The sequence below is a fragment of the Octodon degus genome, unplaced genomic scaffold (assembly GCF_000260255.1).
Source record: "Octodon degus isolate 3935 unplaced genomic scaffold, OctDeg1.0 scaffold00050, whole genome shotgun sequence".
In the NCBI taxonomy this organism is placed as follows: Eukaryota; Metazoa; Chordata; class Mammalia; order Rodentia; family Octodontidae; genus Octodon; species Octodon degus.
This window is the reverse complement of record NW_004524626.1, coordinates 9,409,268-9,431,531: the sequence shown is the minus strand read 5'-3', so window position 1 is coordinate 9,431,531 and position 22,264 is coordinate 9,409,268. Positions and strand designations below refer to the sequence as shown.

The following is a 22,264-nucleotide window of genomic DNA, read 5'->3' as shown; positions in this document are numbered from 1 at the left end:
TGGGGCCCAGTGACCCCGCAATCAAGACAGGATCCGCACTTTTAGATCCTGAACAGGAGCTCTGTTGGCTCCTTAGGTCCTGCTCCTGTGACCAACCTGTTACCCGAGACACAGAATGTGTGACAGAAGCAGCTTCGGGGCCTACCAGTGGCTTCAGGTCCACACAGGAGATCTCCTTGTTGGCTACGTCCACAGTCAGGGTGGATATGGTGGGTCTCTGGATGCTGCGCAGAATTGGAGTCTGCATTAGTGCTGAGCATTCTCACAGGGAACACAGCACAGAGTTCTCCACCCCCACCCCCTCATCCATCTGCCCATTCATCCAAACATCCACCCACCCCCAGACACCTATCCATCCACATCCACTCACTCATCTACCCATCCATCTATGCACATACCCTCCCACCCACCCATCCACCCACCTTTGCACAGAGCTATACACCCAGCCCTGATTTTTCATTTTGAGTCAGTCCTAGGAAGCTGTTAGGTAGAGCCACCTGGGCTGAGATCACCTGCCTCAGGCTCCCCGAGTGCGTGCATGAGGGACGAAGCCCGCCACAGCTGGCTCCCATCAGCTATTCATCAGTGTTTGCCGCAAGGTCATTAAGTGCACCACAGCTGAGCAGCCGCCACCACCGGCCCCTCCAAAGCTTTCTGCTTCCCAAACTGAAACTCTGCCCTCCCCAGCGAGGGCAACAGCCTCCTTCCTGTGTCTGTGGAGCTGAACCCCCAGTGCTGCCCTCCATGTCCGGCTTGGTCCCCGAGGGCAGTGTCCTCGAGGCTCACCACACCGAGGCAGGTGTTGGCGCCACCTTCCCTCTGTGGCTGAGCGATGTTGCACTGTCTGACAGACCACGCCAGGTGTCCAGGTGTCCACCCTGGAGCACGTGGTCACTTCCTTCCTTTGCTGCCGTGAACACGGCGCACAGATCTCTTCGAGACCCTCCTAGCAATTCTTTGGCGTGGACACCTGCGAGTGGGTTGCTGGGACCCACGTGTGATGATTCTATGTCTAAGGTGGGTTTTGTGAACCAGGAGTGGCACCCAGGACCTCGCGCTTGCCAGGCAGGTGCCGTGTGGCTGAGCTGCACCCCTGGCCCTATGTCATTTTTTGATGGCCCCAGTGGCCCAGTGTTTTAGTGCTCTGGAGCTGGGGCTCCATCTCAGCCCTGCTTCCTTCAGTCTAACGCAGGGAACGCCCTCCCCGTCTGGGCAGCCACACACCTGGAGGTGAAGTTGGGGTCGAACCAGCCCAAGTGGTGCTGCTGCTTCAGCTTGATGTCCTGTGGAGCCAAGCGGTGGAGAGAGGCCGGGTGAGGTGCTGGCCGCTGTCACCCAGCACTGGGACAGAGGCTGAGGCAGGAGCATCAGCAGGAGTTCAAGCCCAGCCTGGGCTGCGCAGTGAGTTCAAGGCCAGCCTGGGCAATACAGCAAGACCCAAGGCAGAAAAAGGCAGGGTGCGCGGAGAGACCCCCTCCAGCAGGGCTCTGCCTGGTGTTTCCGAAATCAGGATGGGCACTGAGATGGCGCGTTGGACGGACAAGGCTGAAGGGAGCCGGCATGCCATCTTGCCTCCCTCTCCTCCCTGTCTTCCTTCCCCTCTTCTTTTTACTTTCTAGCAATCCTCCTGCTTCAACTTCCCAAGTGGTGGGATAAGAGGTGTGCACAGCCACACATGGTGTATTCCTTCTTCTTCCTTTTTTCTTTTTTTGAATCTTTTTATTTGGTACAGGGTCTCTCTATGCAGTTCAGACTCATAGTGATCCTCCTGTCTCAGCCTCCCCAGCACTGAGATTACGGGTATGTGCGACCACTCCAGCTTTGGTGGCCAGCATGGCATGGGCTGGCATGGCATGTGGTGCAGGGGATCGAACCTGGTTCCTTGTGCTTGCCAGGCAGGTGCTTAAACCCACCGACCTAGACCTATCTCCCCAACCCTCCTTCCTCTTCCATCTCCACTCTGTGTGTGTGTGTGTGTGTGTGTGTGTGTGTGTGTGTGTGTGTAGTACAGGGTCTACAGGGTCTCACTACACAGATCAGACTTGCAGCGATCCTTCCTGTTTTTCAGCCTCCCAAGCACTGGGAGTACAGGTGCACTCCACCACACCCAGTCTCAGTCGCCATCTCAACATGCCCCTGGGGCGGGGGGGTGGGGGGGGGCAGCTCAGCATGCTAGGGATCGAACTGCTGGCCCTGCATCTGCCTAAGCAGGTGCTTTAATCCACTGAGCTATATGGCCGGCCCTCCACTTCTTATTTATTTATTTGTCTTTTTTCTTGGTTTTTTTGACACAGGGCCTCTCTATGCAGCTCAGGCTGGGCCTGAGGGTTTTCTTTTTTTCTTTTTTCTTTTTTTTTTTTTTTCCATAACTGGGGATTGAACTCAGGACCTTGTATTTGCCAGGCAAGTACTTATTCTACTGAGCTATCTTCCCAGCCCCTCTGAACTCTTTTTGTAGCCCAGTCTGTTCTCTAACTTACAACAGTCCTCCTGCATCCGGGTGCACCACAGGCCTGCACACCACACCCAGCCTCAACTCCGCCTCTCAGGAGAAGATTGTGGAAACTCCAAGCCCATGGAGCCAAGCAGAAGGCTTCCAGGCCCTTACCACGTGGATCCCAGGGCTGCCGGAGAGGCATGACTGTCTCTGCTCTTCTCTAGCAACCATGTGACAAAGGGCAGGCCAAATCTGTGGCAGCTGATGCCTACTTCCTCAGCCTCTAGTCTACATCCAACTCCGCAGTGTGACACAGGGGCCCCCAGGCTTACATGTGGCCACTCCCCTCGTGGCCCCTCCCTTGATGCAGCCACTCCAGGTCTCACAACTGCCTGGGTGGGTCAGACCTGTCTCTCCCAAGTGTCACTTTAAGACCAAATCTGTCCTGTGCTGGTGACGGCTGCTTGCCTATCCGTCCCACCCCCACCTCACGTCTCCTCCAATTCCTCAGCTCTTTGCCACCTTCCTGTGGGCAACAGAGGGGAGAGGGAAGCCAGTGCCCCCCACTGGGAGGTGCCCACAGGTGACCACGCCCCCACCTGAGCTGCTGCTAAGTTTGGGGCCCAGCTCACCAGCTTGTACAGGACATTGCCTTCGAAGGTGTTGTCGTACTCGTGGATGGTGGTCTTCAGCCCCAGGGAGTAGGGGTTGCTCACCATCACCTGGGGGCAGGGGAGGACAGACACCTGTCTCAGGGCTACCAGGCTCAGAGGCAGGACAGACACTCACAGGGAGCCTGGCCACCTGCAGATGGAACGCTGAGCTCACTGCAGGTGTCGCTGACCACAGCCTCACGCTCCCCCCACCATGCTGCTGCAAAGCCCCGCCCTGCAGACGGCCTGGGGCTGCAGGGAGTCCCTAGCCAGTCCTATAGAAGACATTGGGCAGAGATACGGGGGCAGGGGGACAGCCAGAGGCACCTGGCCTGGCCCACTCAGCCCTGGTGCCTGGGCCGGGCCCAGGAGGGGTCAAGGATGTGGCACTTCAGGACACCTCGCACGGTGCGCATTCATTTCAGGCTGGTGTCACATGGGCCTCTGGCACTGCGGAGTCTTCAGGGCCATTTCTTTACACATGCAACACAGCCACCAAGATGCACTTGGGCCGGGCGTGGTGGAGCACGCCTGTCATCCCAGCACTCTGGAGGCTGAGGCAGGAGGATCATTTGAGTTCAAGACCAGCCTGGGCTACACAGGGAGTTCAAGGCCAGCTCGAACTCCATAGTGAGTTCAAACAAAACAAAAACACTCACTTAGGGCTGGATATGTGCCTCAGTGGGACAGCACTTGCCTGGAACACAGAGGTCCTCAGTTCACATCCAGCACCAAGAAAATTATAAGGTTTTTTTAAAACCAGGTACAGTGTAGCACACACCTCCTCAGGGGGCTGAAGCAGCAGAATCATTTGAGCCCAAGTTTTGAGGACAGTCTGGCAAACAGCAAGGTCTTGTGTGTCCCTCCCTCCTTCCCTCACTCCCTCCCTCCCTCCCTCTTTTTCTTCCTTTCTTTCTTTGGCTTTTTAAGACAGGGTCTCACTCTGTGCATGGTAGCCTGGAACTTGCTATATCCCCCAGGCTGGCCTCAAACTTTCAGTGATCCTTGTGCCTCAAACTCAACCTCCCAGCGCCAGCCAGATAGCTCAGCAGACTAAAGCACCTACTTCTGCAGAGCACAGAGGCTGGCCAGGGTTCGATCCCCGGTGTGCTGTGCTGACCCTGTCCCCAGGATGCGCTGAGATAGCGATTGAGACTGGGCATGATGGTGTGTGCCTGTAATCCCAGCGCCTGGGCAGCTGAAAACAGGAGGATCACTACGAGTTCCGATCTATGTAGTGAAACCCTGTAGACCCTGTGCTAAATTCATAAAAAACCAACCAAACAAAAAACTTTCAACCTCCCAAGTGCTGAGATCCGAGGCAGGTGCCACGTGCCAGCTTCTTCTGCCTCTTAAAAAAAGATGCCCCGGGGATAGGCTGAAGATGTGGCTGCCAGCCCCCAGGGGCGTCGGAGACTCACGTGCCTGGGGAACTAGGGACGTGCCCTGCTGGGGAATCAGAGTGGCTGTCATCTCCAGCTCGCTGTTCATGTCCATGGTGTACATTTTCCCTTCGAAGAATCCATCCATCAGTTCTATCTAGTTACAAAGACAGACAAATCAATGGCAAATGAAAGCCCCTGCTCCCAGAAGGAGAGGACAAGGAGAAAGGCAGAAGAATTGAGCAGGTATGTCTCAAAAGCTACGGATGGCCCACGAATGGGAGACACGTACAGGAAGCGATCTGGGAATCTCAGCGCAGAAACTTCTGGTCTTCTGGGTGCAGCCTCTTGCACTTCTGGGCACATTCCTATCATTACTGCTGTGGCCCCTCCAGGGCGCCCCCACCGCACCCCCATCCTTGTCAGTCACCACGTCCTTGTATTTTTCTTTATTTTCCTTATTTTCTGGGATGAGGTAGAGGAGATAGAAGCCAGGAGCACTCTACCACTGAGCTTTGTCTCAAGCCCATTTTATTTCATTCTATTTTATTCTATCTTATCTTTTTGAGCCAGGGTCTCACTATGCAGCTCAGATGCAGCTCACTATGCAGTGTCTCACTTGAGCACATTTTATAGCCCAGGCTGGTCTCAAACTCGCAACAATCTTCCTGACTCAGCCTCCCAAGTTCTGGGATTACAGGCATGCTCCACCACACCTGGCTTAGTTTGTTTTTCAGCTTGGACGACTTAGACAGACCCTGTCTCAAAAAATAAAGATGGCTGGGGGTCCAGCTCAGTGGTGAGCCCTTGCTTCCAATGCACAAGGCCTAGGTTCCGTCCCCAGGTCTGGAAAAAAAAAAAGCCATTGGATATTTATCCATTTATTCCCATGACATACTCTGCACTTTGCAACATGGAGTTCTGGTTTCATGAGAGTCGCCTGAATGTTCACCACACACTTCTGGAAGTCGTACGCAGGAGATGAGGCATCAGGGAGCGGGGTCAGGACCTGAAGCTTTCCTGAGTTCAGAAACATCAGGGCTGCCTCCTGGGACCAGATTTTTTGGTCTGGAAACTGAGAGGAAGAGGGCTTCAGAGACCCAATCACCCCAACTCGTGTGATAGTTTGAATTTTAGGCTATGACTCAGAGCTAAAGAAGGGCTGGGGCCAGGGAGATGGCTCAATGGAATAAGCACTTCTCTGGCAAGCGCAAGGGCCTGAGTTCAATCCCTGGTTCCACAAGAAGAAGGAGAAGGAGAAGGAGAAAAAGAAGAAAAGAAAGAAAGAGAAAAAAGAAAGAAATCTCTCCCTGGAAAACAGAAGCCACCGCTGCGTCACAGAGGTTCTCTTCTATCCAGGCATGGCGGCGCATGCCTATCATCCCAGCACTGGGGAGGCTGAGGCAGGGCGCTACCGTGAGTTTGAGGCCAGCATGGACTACATGTGGAAACCCTGTCTCAAAGAAACTAAAAACAATACAAAAGGATGACACTCATGTTTGTGCCTCAGCTTATTCGGTTCTGCTGTGAGAAGCTTCCAGAAGGTAAAGTGATTCAGCAGGAAGCAGGAAATGCATGTAGGTTGGAGGGGCGCAGACCTGGGGGCCTAGTGCTGCTCAGTCACTAGTGACTTTTACGGCCTTAGAGAGAGAGAGAGAGAGAGAGAGAGAGAGAGAGTGAGAGAGAGGCATAAGGGGTAACTCCAGGAACACCACCTATGACTTCTGTGACCCTGCACAAATGACTTAGCCTCTCTGTGCCTTAGTTTTTGCATCTGTCAAATGAGCACATTCTGAGATTCTGCTGACAACAATCTTTGAGGGCATCATGTTAAGGGAAATCTGCCAGGCACAAAAAGACGAGTAGGGCTGCTCTCGGTTACACTTGGAAGCTCAAGTTGATCCTCAAGAAGCAAAGAGGAGCCAGGCAGTAATCAGACTGGCAAGGGCACAGGAGATGGAAGATGGAGAGGCGCATGTGGTAAAGGAACGCCGCGCAGCTAGATAAAGGGAGACTGATTTCTTTTCCTTTTGTGAAACTGGACATTGTACCCAAGGCCTGGGCATGAGCTACATTGCCAGTACATTTTTATCTTGAGATAGGGACTTGCTACGTCACTGAGTTGCCCAGGTTGGGCTTCCATTTGTGATTGTCCTGCTTCAGTCTCCCAGAGTGCTTGGCTGACAGGCATGTGCCACCTTGCCAGCAGGAGGAACAGTTCCAATGCGGTACAACATTTGCTTAGTTAGGATGAGGCCCTGGTTCAACCCTCAGCACTCCAGAAATTAATCAGTAAGCAAGAGGGTTTTTTTTTTTTTTCAAAAAGTGGTTTTTTTCTTTTGTAAAAAAAAAATTTTATTTATTTACATATGTATTTGGTACAGGATCTCACTGTGCAGCCCAGACTCCTAATGATCCTCTTGTCTCAGCCTCCCCAGCACTGGGATTACAGGTACACATCACCAAGCCTGATTTTGGTGACTGGCACTGCATGCCCTGGGTTCTAGGGCTGGCTCTGCATGTGGTATTGGGGATCAAACTCAGGACCTTGCACTTGCCAGGCAGGTGCTTAGACAACTGAGCTGTCTCCCCAGCCAACAAGAATGTTTTTAAAACATATGTAATAGGGGCTGCTGATACAGCTCAGCAAGTACAAGGTCCTGAGTTCAATTGTTCAATTCCTGGTACCAATAAATAAATAAAGTAATAAAGCAATGAATTAATTAATTAAAGTAAACATACGTAAGAGGCTGGGCTTGATGGTGCACACCTATAATCCTAGTACTCAGGAGGCTGAGGCAGAAGGATCGCTACAAGTTAAAGGCCATATTATACCACATAGTGAGTTCAAGGCCAGCCTGGACTACATAATGAGACCCTGTCTCAAATTAAAAAAAAAAAAAAAAAAAAAAGAATTGAAACATACACAAACACCAAGTGCAGCAGTACACACCTGTAATCCCAGTACTTGGGTGACTGAGGTAGGAGGATCACTCAGAGTTTGAGGGTAGCCTGGAATACATAGTGAATTCAAGGCCAGCCTGAACCACATACTAAGACCCCAACTACCACCAGAGAGAGAGACAGAGAGAGAGAGAGAGAGAGAGAGAGAGAGAGAGGCATACACTAGAGAAAACTACACAGAGATAAAACATAACCAGCAAACTTTGTTCAATGACATGCAGTGGTTGCAAGAGTTATTTTAATCAGGGCTGTGTGTGTGGTCAGGGTGGGTGCTTGCCTTGCAGGCAGGGGGCCCTGGGTTCCAGCCCATATACATGGGCATCTAGACCCACGTGTGCTGTTTTGCAGTTGCTCAAAGAGTCCCAGCTGCCGTTGTCTTCATTATTTTACTAATTAGAGTGACCTCTAGCTCTGAGATGGAGGATAAGGAGTTTTGAAAAAGTACTTTTTCTTACTTGCTGGGCAGTAAGCACACTTTGGCAGTCACCTACTTTGAGGATGTAACTGGAGCCAGACAGGACTCCCAGACTCCCATAGTACACATGGTCCTCCCGAGTCAGCGCCGCTAGCCCGTTTTCATCTAGGGAAGACAAGCAAAGCCAGATATGACAGTTGGTGTCACGAGCCCAAAGAAATTGTTCTGAAGGGCTTCGCACTGGGTAATGTTAGGCTGAAGGGGCAGAGGTGCCCGCTGCCCGGGGGCTGTATATTTTGAGTTTCTGAATTATGAATTGCAGCCTGATTTAGCACATAAGCCACAATCTAATGTAGGACTCTCTCTCTCTCTCTCTCTCTCTCTCTCTCTCTCTCTCTCTCTCTCTCTCTCTCTCTCTGTCGGTTTTGGTTTTTCTTTTGGTTTTGAGGCAGTCAGTGTCTCACGATGCAATTCAGGCTGGCCTCGAGCTCACTTTGTAGCCCAGGCTGGTCTCAAACTCAGAACAATCCTCCAGCCTCAGCCTCCTGAATGCTAGGATTACAGGGGTGTTCCACCACACCCAGGCTGTAGATAACCGAGCCTTAGCCATTCAGGCTCTGTGGAGCTTCAACCAATCACACGCATCTGAGGTGCAACCAATTAGAAGCAACAAAATAACCAGTTTTGTCCAAAGGAGGTAACTCCTGGGTCTGTATAAACAATCAGTGTTTTCTGGATTACTTCTGATTGAGGCTATAAAAGCACACTGTTGAGGACCCAGGGAGGTTCCTGGTCCTCCTGCTTCAGCCTCCCAGAGTACTGGCATTGCCTACTTGCACGTGCTTCACCTCCCCCCCCCCCCAGAACCGGGGATTTAACTCAGACCCTTGTAGTTGCCAGGGAAGCACTTGTTCTACTAAGCTATCTCCCCAGCCCTACAGGGAGGTTCCTATAGCTGTTGCTACCAAAAGCCACAACACTCCACAGCACAAACAGCCTGGCAATTCTTTTAGGGAAATACTCAGGACTGGGATTAATGGATTGTATGAGAGTTTCATGTTTAAATTTTTTGAGGAAATGCCACACTTTTTTTTTTCCCCTAGAGGCTGAATCATTTTATTTTCCCACCAGCAATGCAAAATTGCAACTTCCCCACATGCTGGGTCTCGGGATTTTCTTCTTGGATCATAGGGATTCGAATGGGTGCGAGGTGCTGTCTCATGGATTTTGTTCTCTTTTTCCTGCCATGCTGGGGATAGAACTCAGCTTCCCACAAGACAGACAGGCGAGTACTCTCCCTTTGAGCTACGTCCATAACTCTTTTTAGTTGTTTAATTTTATTTTTTTTATTTTTTTATTTTTTTTCAGAACTGGGGATTGAACTCAGACCCCTTGCACTTGCCAAGGAAGCGCTTATTCCACTGAGCTATCTCCCTGGCCCCTAGTTGTTTAATTTTAAAGCAGAGTCTTGCTAAGCAGCCCAGGTTAGCCTCAGACTTGCAGTCTGCCTACTCAGCCTCCCAGTAAGCCCCGATGACTGCTGTGTGCCACCATGCTTGGGTTGCTTAGGTTCCGATTTGCATATCATGACTCTTGCATTCACGGCGGCATTTACAAAACCTGAGATGTGGAAATAACCTAAATGTTTGTTGATGACTGTGTGGATGAGGAAAATGTGGTCCACCCAGACAAGGGAGTACTAGTCTGCCTTTGAAAGGATAAAATCCTCCCATATATAACAAAAAGGGGGCTGGGGAGATAGCTTGGCAGTCTAAGCACCTGCCTGGCAAGCGCAAGGACCTATGTTCGATCCACAGTACTGGTACGGGTACCACATGCCATACTGGCCCTGAAACCAGGAGTGCTGGTGCATGTCAATAACCCCAGCACTGGGGAGGCTGTGACAGGAGGATCACTATGGGTCTGAGCTGCGTAGCAAGACCCTGTACCAAATAAAGAAACAAAAATGATGAGCCTTGAGAGTGCTGCACTGGGTAAAACAAGTCATAGCAGGGCACACACTGCATGATATCACTCATACATGGAATGGAAAATAGTCAAAGAAGCGAGGAGTGGTGATGCACACCTGTAATCCTAGCACTCGGGAGGCCGAGGCAGGAGGACCACATTCCAAAGCCAATCTGGGCAACAGCAAGTTCTTGTCTCAAAATAAAAATTAAATAAAGTGCCTGCCTAGGACATATAAGACTCTGGGTTCACGTTCCAGTACCACCCAAATGACAGATAGGTAGATGGATGGGAATAGAATGAAATATCTAGATCCTTTGTTGATTAAATTAGGCTTGAAAGATACACACAAAATTCATTCCATTACTTTTTTTTTTTTTTTTTCCAGCTCAGCCCACCCTGAGGGCAGGGCTGGCACGGCATGTGGTGCCGGGGACCAAACCACAGTCCCCTGCACCTGCCTAAGCTTGCCTAAGCAGGAGCTTTAGACCACCGAGCTATTTTGTCAGACCTCCATTACAAATTTTGAAGCTCGGGCCAGGGAGATGGCTCAGTAGAATAAGCACTTCCCTGGCAAGTGCAAGGGCCTGAGTTCAATCCCTGGTTCCACCAAAAAAAAAAAAAAAAAAAAAAAAAATTGAAGCTCCCTCTACAAATCTGGAGAAGAGTCTCTATTTGGGGATCTGGGTGAGAGACTATACATGCAATATTAAAAAAGAAAACTTTAGGCTGGGCATGGTGGTGAATGCTTGCTGCCCCAGCACTTTGGGAGGCTGAGGCAGGAGAACCATGAGTTCAAGTCCCACCCATAAAACTTAGTGAGACTCCATCTCCAAACAAACAAACAAAAAAATTAAAGGCCGGAGAGTTAGCTCAGTGGTAGCACTGCCCGCAGTTCAATCCTCATCCTGGAGAGGTGGAGGGGGAGAGAGCGCGCAGCAACATTAGGGGAGCACGGGTCACGGGCATAATTATAAATTTTTATACAATGAATTTCTCTAACTATAAATTAATTTAATTTATTTTTTTTTCTGTATTTAGTACAGGGTCTGCAGGGTCTCACTACACAGATCGGACTTGTAGTGATCCTCCTGTTTTCAGCCTCCCAAGTGCTGGGATTACAGGTGCGAGCCACCACACCCAGATTGAGTAGCCATCTCAGCGCACCCTGGGGGTGGGGCTGGCACCACACACTGGGGATCGAACCCTGGCCGCCAGGCTCTGCCTAAGCAGTCGCTTTAGTCTGCCGAGCTATTTGGCTGGCCCTTATAAATTAATTTTTGAAAAAAAAATTTTTTTTCAGAACCGGGGTTTGAACTCAGGCCCTTGTGCTTGCCAGGCAAGCGCTTATTCTACTGAGCCATCTCCCTGGCCCCTATAAATAAATTTTAAACTGACACACGGACACAGAGGTGCGGGGTGATTGACAAGCAGGGCAAATCCTGGCTTGGCAGAGTTCAGTCCCACCCCAAACTGTTGTGCTGTTTGCAGCCTCCCAAACATGTAGAACAGGCCCGCAGCAGCACAGCCATTTCCCAGCAAAGGACTCCTGAGGAAGCCGTGCGTTCAGAAGTGAACCGAATGAATCCTCAAAGGGCCAGGGTCCGGGGGTCCAGCGCGTACGGAATGCTCAATCCTCAGCTTAGGGCCTTTGCGCCCACGACCTCTGCGCTTTAGGACTGCACACGAGCACTCTGGCCCAGCTGTGCTGAGGTACGCTTTCAGAGCAGCGGTTAATAAATTACGTACGATGTCAGGGCTTAGCCCAGCACAGTGGCACACGCCTGTCATCCCAGAAACCTGGAAGGCTGAGGAAGGAGGGCTGCAAGTTTGAACCCAGCCTGCACAACATAGGGAGACCCTGTCTCAAAATAAAAAATGGAAAAATGCTTGGAATGTAGCTCAGTGTGAAGGCCTTGGGCTCAACCTCCGGTGCTGCAGTCAGTGAATCAATCAAATGATGAAGAAGCAGCTTTCTGTCCAATCAGTTTGTCCTGCTGTGAGCTCACGGGGCTGTTCTGAGCCCCTTCATGCTGGCTGGGCTGAGCTAGAACGTTCCACAGGTGAGTTGTACTCCGCGCGCTTTCATTTTAACAGTATTTCTGATTTACAGTAAGCGAGCTGGGTGTAGCCCCACTGTAAGTCGGGGGGCACTCCTGTGTAGACACAGGGTTATCAAGGTGAGCGAATTAAAAGGAGGTCGTGGGATTGGTCCTTGGCCCAAATAGGTGGGGCTATGCAGATAGGGGATCTATCTACCAAATAGGTGGGGCTATGCACAGTGGCTGCAGCTGGGACAGAGGCCAGGCGCCCTCCCTGGGCCCAGATCCTCCTTACACCTTGACTTCAGATTTCTTGCTTCCTGGACTGTGAAACAATACATTTCTGTTGTTCCTTTTCTCTTTGACTACAAAGAAATTGAACCCGGGGCTGTGGCACTGCGCTACGTCCTCAGCCCTTTTTATTCTTGTTTTTAATTTTGATACAAGGTCTAGCTAGGTTGCCCAGGTAGGACTCCAACTTGTGACCGTCCTGCCTCAGCCTCCCAGGGTGCTGCAGTGATAAGCAGGGTACCACACTTGGCTTAAGTTCCTGTTGTCCGAAGCCACCCCGTTTGTGGCGCCTCCTGTGATCACCGGGGTCTGGTTTGATGGTGCGGCTGGGCTGGATCTGTCTGGCCAACAGCTATTAGGCCACACTTGTGTTCCCAGACAGCCGCGACAGGTTGAGCACGTACAGACAGCGATGCTGTGGATGGTGATGTTGGCGCCGAAGATTGAAGGGAGCAGAGTCTTGTCCGCCTTCTTCACCTGGATGGTTTCCATGATCTGACCTAGGAGGCAGCAGGGCAGCGTCGTGAGGAGCTGGCACGTGCTCCCAAAGGAGATCCCAGCCCGGAGGGGTGCTGCACACTCGTCATCCCAGTGATGCAAGAGGCTGAGGCAGGACGGCTGCACGTTCAAGCCCAGCCTAGGAATTTAGTGACTTGGTAAGACTCTGCCTCAAAATAAAAGGGGCTGAAGATGCTGCCCTGTGTGATGGCCCTGGGCTCGACCCTTGACACCACCATGACCACCACCAAAAAAATCACAAGCCAAAAAACAAACCAGATCCTGCAGGGTAGAAGTGGAAGGGCCAGGTGCCGGGGCCACAGCACAGTGGCTCCTGGTCCTCCCCTGTGTGGGGTGGGTCTGTGGCCCAGAACCCTGCTCCAGGCTGTCTCCCGCCCACCTGGGGAGGCAGCACCTGGACCCTGGGGGCGGGAGGGGGGAGGGGGGCTGTGCACCTGCGCTGAGGGAGGAGAAGAGACTGTTCTGGCTCCAGAGGATCAGTAGGCCTCTCTGGCCTGGGGGCAGGAGGACCTCGAGTGTCTCGTTGTAGTCAAAGGCCAGCCCCAGACTCCGGTTGAGGGGGTGGTCAGAGTACGCAAACATGCCCTGCGAGCAAAAGCAAATGCGTCCCCAAAGCAGCAAATATGGGGCTGCACAACTGAGGGTCAAAGGACTCCATCATTGGCACTCCCTTAAATAACAGGGGTGGGGAGGATCCTACCCCCAGGGGCCACGGGGCCATGCCTGGGGAGCTCCAGGCCTGAGCAGGCACCCAGTGATGCTGCTCAGACCCCACGGTGGTGGCCAAATGCCCCCAGCCTCAGGGTGTAAAGTGCTGAGGGGAACAGGCCTCCGCTGCAGGCCGCACTGCTTCCTGCTGCCACTGAATGCTCTCCGCTCTCCAAGGGTTTATGCGGGGACACCTGGGCCTACCAATGGTGTTTGGAGGGGGCGGAGCCCAGAGGGGTGGGGCGGAGCCCTGAGGGGTGGGGCGGAGCCCTGAGGGGTGGGGCCTGGGCTTTCATCACTCCTAGAAGGGATTAATGCCTGTCTCCGGGACTGACTGATGCAAGGGGATATGTGGTAGAGTGGGGAGGGGGAGTGTGACCAAGAAAGCAGGTTGTGATCAAGCCAGGCCGCGCGTTCAGCCACCTGCCGTAGTGTGATGGTGCATTTGAGGCCTCACTGGCTGTGGCCATCAGAGTTTGGACTTGTCAGCCTCAAAAGGTCAGAAGCTGAAATAGACCTGTTTTCTTTGCAAAGTACTCGGCCTGAGGTATCCTCTCGCAGCAATACAAAAGGGCCTGCGGCACATCCGAGTAGCTGGACTGAACTTAGGTCAGTTTCCCGGAGTTGGTCACTCCCTGGCCCCATGACCCAGATCCTTTCCTCCAGAACCCCTAGGTGGTGGCTCCTGCATCCACTACAAGCCCCACAGTGTGGTTCCCAGAGCCCTCCCTTGTCTGTTCATGGTGCAGCGCCCCAGGACAAAGCCCCAGTCCTCCCAACTGCACTGTGTACGAACAGAATGAGTCCTGTGGTCAGTGAGGCGGGGTGCTGCAGCCCTGTGTTCCCAGCACGCAGGAGGCTGAAGCAGGATGACCACCAGGGGTTCAAGGTCAAGCCAAGGTACATATGAATTCAAGGTCAGCCTGAACAATGTGGTGAGGTCCTGGCTCAAAAACCAAACTAACTAATGCGAAGGAGAAGTGTTAAACAGTGCTTGATATGAGGGATTTATTAATCTGTTTAGCTGTATTGGTACAGTATAGGTATGCAAAGTGACCAAGTTCATCATAGGGAGCGTGTACCTGCGCCTGGTGTGTCTGGGTTCCTCGTTTTACCCATTCCCCTCCCCTCTCCTCAACCCTCTTCCCCACCTTATCGACTAAGCTTTGTTTCTATTTCATCCTTTTTTGCACATTTTTTTTTCTTTTCCTTTCTACCCCCATCCCACTCCCCTCTCCCTTTGAACAATTACTTCTGTTTCAAAATATCTAATATAAGGGCCGGGGAGATGACTCAGTGGAACAAGTGCTTCCCTGGCAAGTGCAAGGGCCTGAGTTCAATCCCCGGTTCCACCAAAAAAAAAAAAAAAAAAAAGTTAGTTACTCAAAATATCTAATATGCATTTTGGTTCCTACATGTACTTTCAATTCCTCACAGTTGGGAGAACACGAGGGATTTAAAATAGTCTTGTGTACCACCTGTGACGCATGTGCCAACTTTGTTTTGTACCCTTGTACTCATCACAGTGCTTAGCTACTGGCAGATACTAGGGAAATATTGCTCCATTCATAACGAAAGTTCAGCTGAATGGAGGCAGAGAAGAGGAGAAAGTAGGAAACAGATGGATAGACGAATGTTTGGATGGATAGGGGATGGTTGAGTGCATGCATGTTTCATTGGACAGATAATTGGATGGGGGGTAGGTGGTGGGTGGATAGACAGATGCATGGAAGGGTAGTCAAGTGGATGGATGCTAGATGAGTCAGTGGGTGAATAGATGGTTGAATGGTTGAGTGGATGGATGGTTGGATAGACATGTGGATGGTTGACTGGATGGATGGCCAAATGGATAAGCAGAGGATGCCTGATGGGTGGGATGGATGGATGGGTGGTGGCTGGGTGGGTGTCTGAATGGATGGATGGATGGTTGAGTGGATGGATGGATGGATGGATGGATGGACAAATGGATGAATGAACAGAAAGAGAAGTAGATAAGCTGATGGGTAGAAGAGTGGATATGTGGATGGATGGGAGGATGGTTGAATGACTGGAGAGACTGACAGATGGGCAGATGAGTGGACAGATGGATAGATGGATGGAAGGACAGAGGTGTAGATGGATGGATGATTGTATGGATGAGTTGAGCAGAGAGATGAATGGATAGGTGAATGGATAAATAAATGGATAGATTTCAGAAATGAAAAGCTAAATACGTGAGTTTTAACAAAACTCTTGCACTGGCCAAGTGTCTTTAAGCATTCCCTCCTAGTGCAAAGTCACTTACCTTCCTGTTATTAATGACAAGCAGCCCAACCTGTGACAAAGAGTGAAGGAAGAAGATTCCCCCTAAAGTCCCGACTAGTTCAGCCTATAAAATGAAAAAAAAAAAAAAATCACAGTGACTAAATACTACAGAGCTAGCTGGGTGTGGTGGCTCATGCCTGTAATTCCAGCACGCAGGAGGCTGAGGCAGGAGGATCACTGCAAGTTCAAGAGCAGCCTGGGCTACAAAGTGAGCTCAAGGCCAACCTGAGCTGCACAGCGAGACCCTGTCTCACAAAGACAAAAAATAAAAGTGAGTAAATAAATAAATATTCCAGGGCAGTCGGCATAGCTCAGGAATGACCACTCGCCTAGCATTTGTGAGAAACTAGATTCCATCCCCAGGACTGCAAAAAAGTAAAACTAAATAACCAAAAATATAATATTACACTTTATTTAATCAAAGAATAAAAAAATTTTAATAGGAAACAGTGTCAACACCAACTGTGCTGTCTACCTGAATAATAATAATAATAATAATAATATATCTGTTATAATAAACAATATAACGTGTGTTTCTAAATTTAAGTCTAGATTACCTAATGAACTAAGAAGAAAGTCTTTGTCAAGAATCTATTGCCTTGGGCTGGTGAGATGGTTCAGTGGTCTAAAGCACCTGCTTAGCAGAGCACAGGGACCGCGGTTCAATCCCCCAGCATCACATGCCAGCCTGCCCCTGCCCCCAGGTGAGCTGAGCTGGCCACACACACACACACACACACACACACACACACACACACACAATAAAATTTTTTTAAAAAGAATCTATTGCCTAGGACTGGCCATTTAGCTCATTTAGCTCAGCAGATTAGAGCGCTCCAAGCAGTCGCTGTCTCAGCTTGCCGTGGGAGAGGCCGGCACCGCACACCCAGGAGCCCCTGCGCACCCCTAAGCAGGCGCTTCAGTCTGCGGAGCTATCTGGCTGGCCCTTCTTCCAGATGTTGGGAGCAGGCACACAGACCGAAGGGCCACCTCTTGCGTATCTGTGCTACTTGGGGCCCCGCTGTTACAACCTACTCTGACTAGTATGGGCTACTGGGCGTTGGGTAACCTTCCTGTCCCTCTCCCCAGCTCCCTGGCCCCTTCTTCTCTGCCCTCACAACCCCCAGGTGGGTCTTCATCCCAGGGAGGAAATCCACCTCAGGCAAAAGGAGGGAGGGTCTCACTATGGGATCCTCCTACCTCGCCTCTAATGCACCTACATAATTTCATCTTTGTTTTCTTACCTGAATGAACATACCTGTCTTTCATAGGTAAACTTTTTAAAACTGGATCCTCCATTATTTGAGAAATATATATTGGCCTGAGATATCTGCTCTCCACGCAAATATGCAAAAATTGAGTTACTTATCTCCTAGGAAGACAACACACATAAAACAATCTCTTTAAAAGAACATCCCAAATTTTCTGATCAGATTATGGGACTAAAGAGGAAAGTGATCGATGATGTAGAGTGTGCCTAAGGAGAGTCACATGGAGAGAAAACATTCTCTCAGGCTTTCACAGAGAGCACATTGGCCAAGCAATGACCATGACTCATCCACATGGTTGACACTGACAAAGGATCTACAATCTGAGGTACAGCATCTCAGGATAAATCCTGAGGGGATTTGACTGACCTTATCAGATCCAAAAGCTACAATTCTTGTTGCATAGGTCTTGCTTTACCTTGGTCTTAACCATCCAGCAGAAAAGTATAAAAACGAAGTACAAGAAGTAAAGCCATGGGCTGGTGAGATGGCTCAGTGGTCTAAAGCACCTACTTAGAACAAGCTTAGCAAAAACAAAGGGACCGCGGTTCAATCTCCCAGCACCACCACATGCCAGCCTGCCCTGCCCCCTGGTGGGCTGAGCTGACCACACACACACACACACACACACACACACACACACACATAAATAAAAGAAGTAAAGCCATGCTGTTATGTTGAGCTGTAGGGGACTCAGGTCAACAGTTTCTGACATTGGCAGTGAAGCAGAAGACTCAATACTATTATGGACTACTGGACTCTTGTAGAATATTTTGCTGAGTTAACACACCTATAGTATTCAAATGACGGAACTAAACAAAAAAGGGGATATATAAATTAATGTCCATTTTGTATCTGTGTATTCAAAATAGTTAGGATAGATATATAGTTACATTCTCTTAATGAATAGAGGGATTTATTGTAATAGTGTTTGTAAATAGGATATCATGTCCGCATCTTGTACAGCAATTAACCACTAGGAAGAGAGTATGCAATGTGTTAATTATTGAAACTGTCCTACCATTTTGATTTGAAACTGTTTCATTGCTATTTGTCTGTCAATAAAATTATGGAAAAAAAAGAAAAGAAAAGAACAGAGCCAGGCAAAACGGTGCCTATACAGAATCTCAGCACTTGAGAGGCTGAGGCAAGCGGATCGTTGTGAGTTTGAGACCAGTCTGGGCTACAAAGTGAGCTCAAGGCCAGCATGAACTGCATAGTAAGGCTGATATAAAAAGACAAAATAATAAGAGGAGGAAGAGGAGGAGGAGGAGGAGGAGGAGGAAGAGGGAGAAGAGGAGAAGGAGAAATGAGCTGGGTGCTGTGTTGCATAGTTTTTTTCTTAAAAAAAAAAGAGAGAGCTGGCTAAAGCACCTGTTTTGGCAGAGCACAGTGGCCAGGTTCAATCCCCAGCTTAACATGCTGGCCCTGGCCCCACTCCTGGGGTGCACTGAGATGGCAGCGATTGAGACTGGGCATGTGGTACACACCTGTAATCCCAGCTGGTGGGAGCTGAAAACAGAAGAATCAGTACAAGTCTGATCTGTGTAGTGAGACCTTATAGATCCTGTCTTAAATAAAGAGAGAGAGAGAGAGAGAGAGAGACAGACAGACAGACAGACAGACAGACAGGAGCGAGCACAGGATGTGAAGGTACATACCTGTCATCCCACCTCCCAGGAGGCTGAGGCAGGAGGATGTCATGAGTTTGGTGTTACCCTGGACTACATAGGGAGTTCAAGCCCAGCCTGAACTACATTGGAGAGCTTGTCTCAAGAAACAGAGAAAAGCCACGTGTGGTGCTGCACATTTGTAATCCCACCACTTGAGAGGCTGAGGTAGGAGGACTGCCTCGAGTCCAGGGCCAGCCAGGACTATAATCTGAGACCCGGCTCAAAACACCAAAAGTAATACAAAAAGAAACTGAAAGAGACAGAGAGATAGAGGGGAGACCCCACAGATCTTAGACATTTATCTCAGAAAAATAAAAATTTATGTCCAAAGGTAAATGAATATATGAATGGCCCTACAGAATTTGACTCTTTCTTTCTTTCTTTCTTTCTTTCTTTCTTTCTTTCTTTCTTTCTTTCTTTCTTTCTTTCTTTCTTTCTTTCTTATTGTTTTCTTCTCCTAGAACCAGGATCCCTGTCTCTGGCCCAGGCAGGAGCACAGGGCTGTGCACACGTGTGATCGCCCTCTGAGGCAGGAGAGCAGGGCCGGCAGGGCTGGCTGGACAACAGGATGCAACCTGTCACTTACAGAGAACCACAACAGCCTCTGGCAAAGGGGCCGCGGCCTGTCCATCACACAAAACTGTCCAATCACTACCAGGATTCATGGGCCAAAGGACTTCTGATGGAACGAGTCAGAGAAGATATAAAAGACAGCCAAGGCCAGGCATGGTGGTGCCCACCTATAACCCCCACACTCGGGAGGCTGAGGCAGGAGGGTCGCTGCAAGTTCCAGATCAGCCTGGGCTACAAAGCCGGCTCTAGGCTGAACTGCACAGCGAGACCCTGCTCAAAAAAAAAAAAAAAAAGACAGACTCTGACTTCAGGTCCACCGCTGTCTTCCTCTTCTGGGGTGGCCCACCCTGTATGCAGGAGTTGTCTTCAATTTTCTAACTTGTACATCTCTTTTTCTTCACATTTTCCTTTTTCTTCTGTTCAAACAAATACTGTGTTTCTGTGACACCATCCTGCCTGGCAACACCTCTACAGGAAGGTGTGGTTTTTTGGTACTAGAGGTGGACTCTAGGGCCCTGCCTGCAGTGAGCACGTGGCCTACCACCCCTGCAGTCCAGAGTTCTGGCCTGCTCTGCTTCCCGCCCGCCCCAGCAGGTCTGCCTCTCCTCAGGCAGCCTGCAGCCCTTCCCTCCTAGGAGGTCAGCACACGTATGCTAAATTGACCACAGACCACAGCCAGCATAACACACCACATCTCCAAGCTCCTGGGCTCAGTCCTCCTGCACCAGCCTCCTGAGTAGCTCAGCCACGCAGCACCAGCCCCGGGTTTGTCATCTCTTTGCTTTTCCTTTCTGTCTTTTTGAGACAGGGTCTCACTATGCCATTCAGGCTGGCTGGCCTTGAGCTTACTTTGTAGCCCACGCTGGTCTCGAACTCACAACCATTCTCCTGCCTCAGGCTCTGGAGTACTGGGGCTACAGCCACCACTGTGGCTGGCATTGCTGTGCTATCTACTGTGAGATCTCCAGGGCCTAGAATTGGATTCCCCAGGGGCTCTGCAATGCGTACACTGAGCGGCCAGCCAGAACCACACTCTATGCATCAGAGTTTCATAAGAACTCTTGGGTATTTGGTAGAAATTTGCTCATAACAGGCAAAAAATAGAAGCAAGCTGGTGGTGGTGACACACATCTATATTCCCAGCTACTCAGGAGGCTGAAGCAGGAGGATCACAAATTCTAGACCAGCCTGGGTAACTTCTTAAGATCTTGTCCCCAAATAAAAAATCAAAAGGACTAGGAGTACAGCCCGGTGAACAGGCCCTGGGCTCAAGCCCCAGTGCCACAGGTGCAAGGAAGAGGAGGAGGGGGAGACAGAGTCCAGTTTGTCGGGCAGGGGATCTAGCGGCGGCTCCCAGTCCCTTCTGTCTCAGGCCTCCTCTGAACCCCAGGGCAGCGACACTGCCAGGCACAACGGCACCAGCCTGTGGGTCCTTCTATTTATTCGCCCTGAGCTGTATTCAGAATTGAGTGAGGAATGAAAGATGCCACTCTGGGCTTACCAGGCAAAAGGAATTTCCAGCAAAACAACAATTGTCACCAGAAACATGGGAAACAGGATGCTGTATGCCTGAAAGGAAAAGAGCATTTAAAAATTACTGGGTCAGCCTGAACTACACAGCAAAGGGGGAGGGGGGGGACACGATGGACACACATGACGAGGAAGACAGACAGACCGAGAGAGACAGAGAGAGAGACAGAGAGAGAGAGACAGAGACAGAGACACAGAGACACAGACAGAGACAGAGAGAGACAGAGACACAGAGACAGAGAGACAGAGTCAGAGAGACAGAGACAGAGACAAAGAGAGACACAGAGACAGACAGAGACAGAGAAGAGAGAGAGAGAGAGAGAGAGAGAGAGAGAGAGAGGCAAGCCCAGGGCAAGAGCTGCACGGCACTGCAGCCCAGCTACTCAGGAGGCTGAGGCAGGAGGACTGCTGGAGCTTGGGTTGCCGTGGTGCAGCACACTTGCAATCCCAGCACTCGAGAGGATGGGGCAGGAGGACCTCAAGCTTAACCCCATTAAGAGCAGTTTAGGGACTCAGTGAGACTCTGTCTCAAAATAAAGGAATAAAAAGGAGCTAGAGAGTGTTGACTGGGGACATCGGGCCCACTGAGTGTGTTGTGGGGAGTGTGATATGAGGTGACCACTCTGCGGAACAGCACAGCAGTTCCTAAAAAAACGAGCACAGAATCACTGTGTGATGTGGCCCTCGCACAGGTAGGGTTATACCACAAAGAGTCAAAGCAGGAACTCGAGGAGATTCGTTCGAGTCCGTGTCTGTGGCAGCACCGAGTGCAGAAGCCAAAATGCTTAACAACTGGGCCCAGGAACAGAGGAACAAATTAACAGGTCACAGCTGTGAGAAGAAGGGCCTGCTGACGCCCCCGCCGCGACGTGGGCAGACCTCGAGGACATCGTGTACAGTCAAATAATGCAGACACGGCACCCACTACAGGTCCAGCTCCCACCAGGGTCCTCAGATCCCGGGACATGAACCAGGGTGGACGGGCGGGGGCGGGAGCGGGACATGGGCTTGGTGACACTGCGCTGGCAGCTTCCTCAAGGCGAGGAGCACGGCCTTTGCCTCCCAGCCGCCCTGCTCCAGGGAAAAGAAGACCCTGCCTGGCTTTTCCCTCCTTCCTTCTGCTCTTGCTTTTGCGATACTGGGCATTGACCCTAGAGCTTCTGCACTGAGCTACCTCCCCAGTCCTTTTTATTCTTCTGAGAGAGGGTCTCATTAAGTCCTCAACTTGCCCAGGTCTGTCTCAAACTTGGGCTCCTGTCTCAGCCACGCAGTGTGCTCAGGTTATGGGCATGCGCACTGTGTCTGCTCACCCCACTTCCTCCAGTACACCTTCACTCCACCCCCCCACCCCCACCCCACCCCCGTCCCCAGAGGGATGCAGCGGGACTGTGTGCTGGTCACCCTCGGCGTAGTCTCTTCAATCTGTCCAAGCAGAGACTTTTTCTCTCTTTCTTTCTTTCTTTCTTTCTTTCTTTCTTTCTTTCTTTCTTTCTTTCTTTCTTTCTTTCTTTCTTTCTCTCTCTCTCTCTCTCTCTCT

The 22,264-nt window shown here is 50.6% G+C and overlaps 1 protein-coding gene across 1 annotated transcript in view; it reads right to left on the bottom strand.

Moving 5' to 3' along the window:
• Positions 1 to 22,264, bottom strand: part of Catsperd (cation channel sperm associated auxiliary subunit delta) — a 38,273-nt gene that overhangs the window by 7,751 nt on the left and 8,258 nt on the right. The window contains exons 6-16 of the mRNA XM_004632965.2: positions 20,699 to 20,766; positions 16,942 to 17,055; positions 15,664 to 15,747; positions 13,106 to 13,256; positions 12,557 to 12,652; positions 7,928 to 8,016; positions 5,371 to 5,547; positions 4,516 to 4,629; positions 3,070 to 3,159; positions 1,225 to 1,283; positions 146 to 224 (exon numbers count right to left, since the gene is read on the bottom strand). Coding sequence (XP_004633022.1) covers positions 146 to 224; positions 1,225 to 1,283; positions 3,070 to 3,159; positions 4,516 to 4,629; positions 5,371 to 5,547; positions 7,928 to 8,016; positions 12,557 to 12,652; positions 13,106 to 13,256; positions 15,664 to 15,747; positions 16,942 to 17,055; positions 20,699 to 20,766 — 1,121 coding nt within the window. The remainder of the gene's footprint in view (positions 1 to 145; positions 225 to 1,224; positions 1,284 to 3,069; positions 3,160 to 4,515; positions 4,630 to 5,370; positions 5,548 to 7,927; positions 8,017 to 12,556; positions 12,653 to 13,105; positions 13,257 to 15,663; positions 15,748 to 16,941; positions 17,056 to 20,698; positions 20,767 to 22,264) is intronic.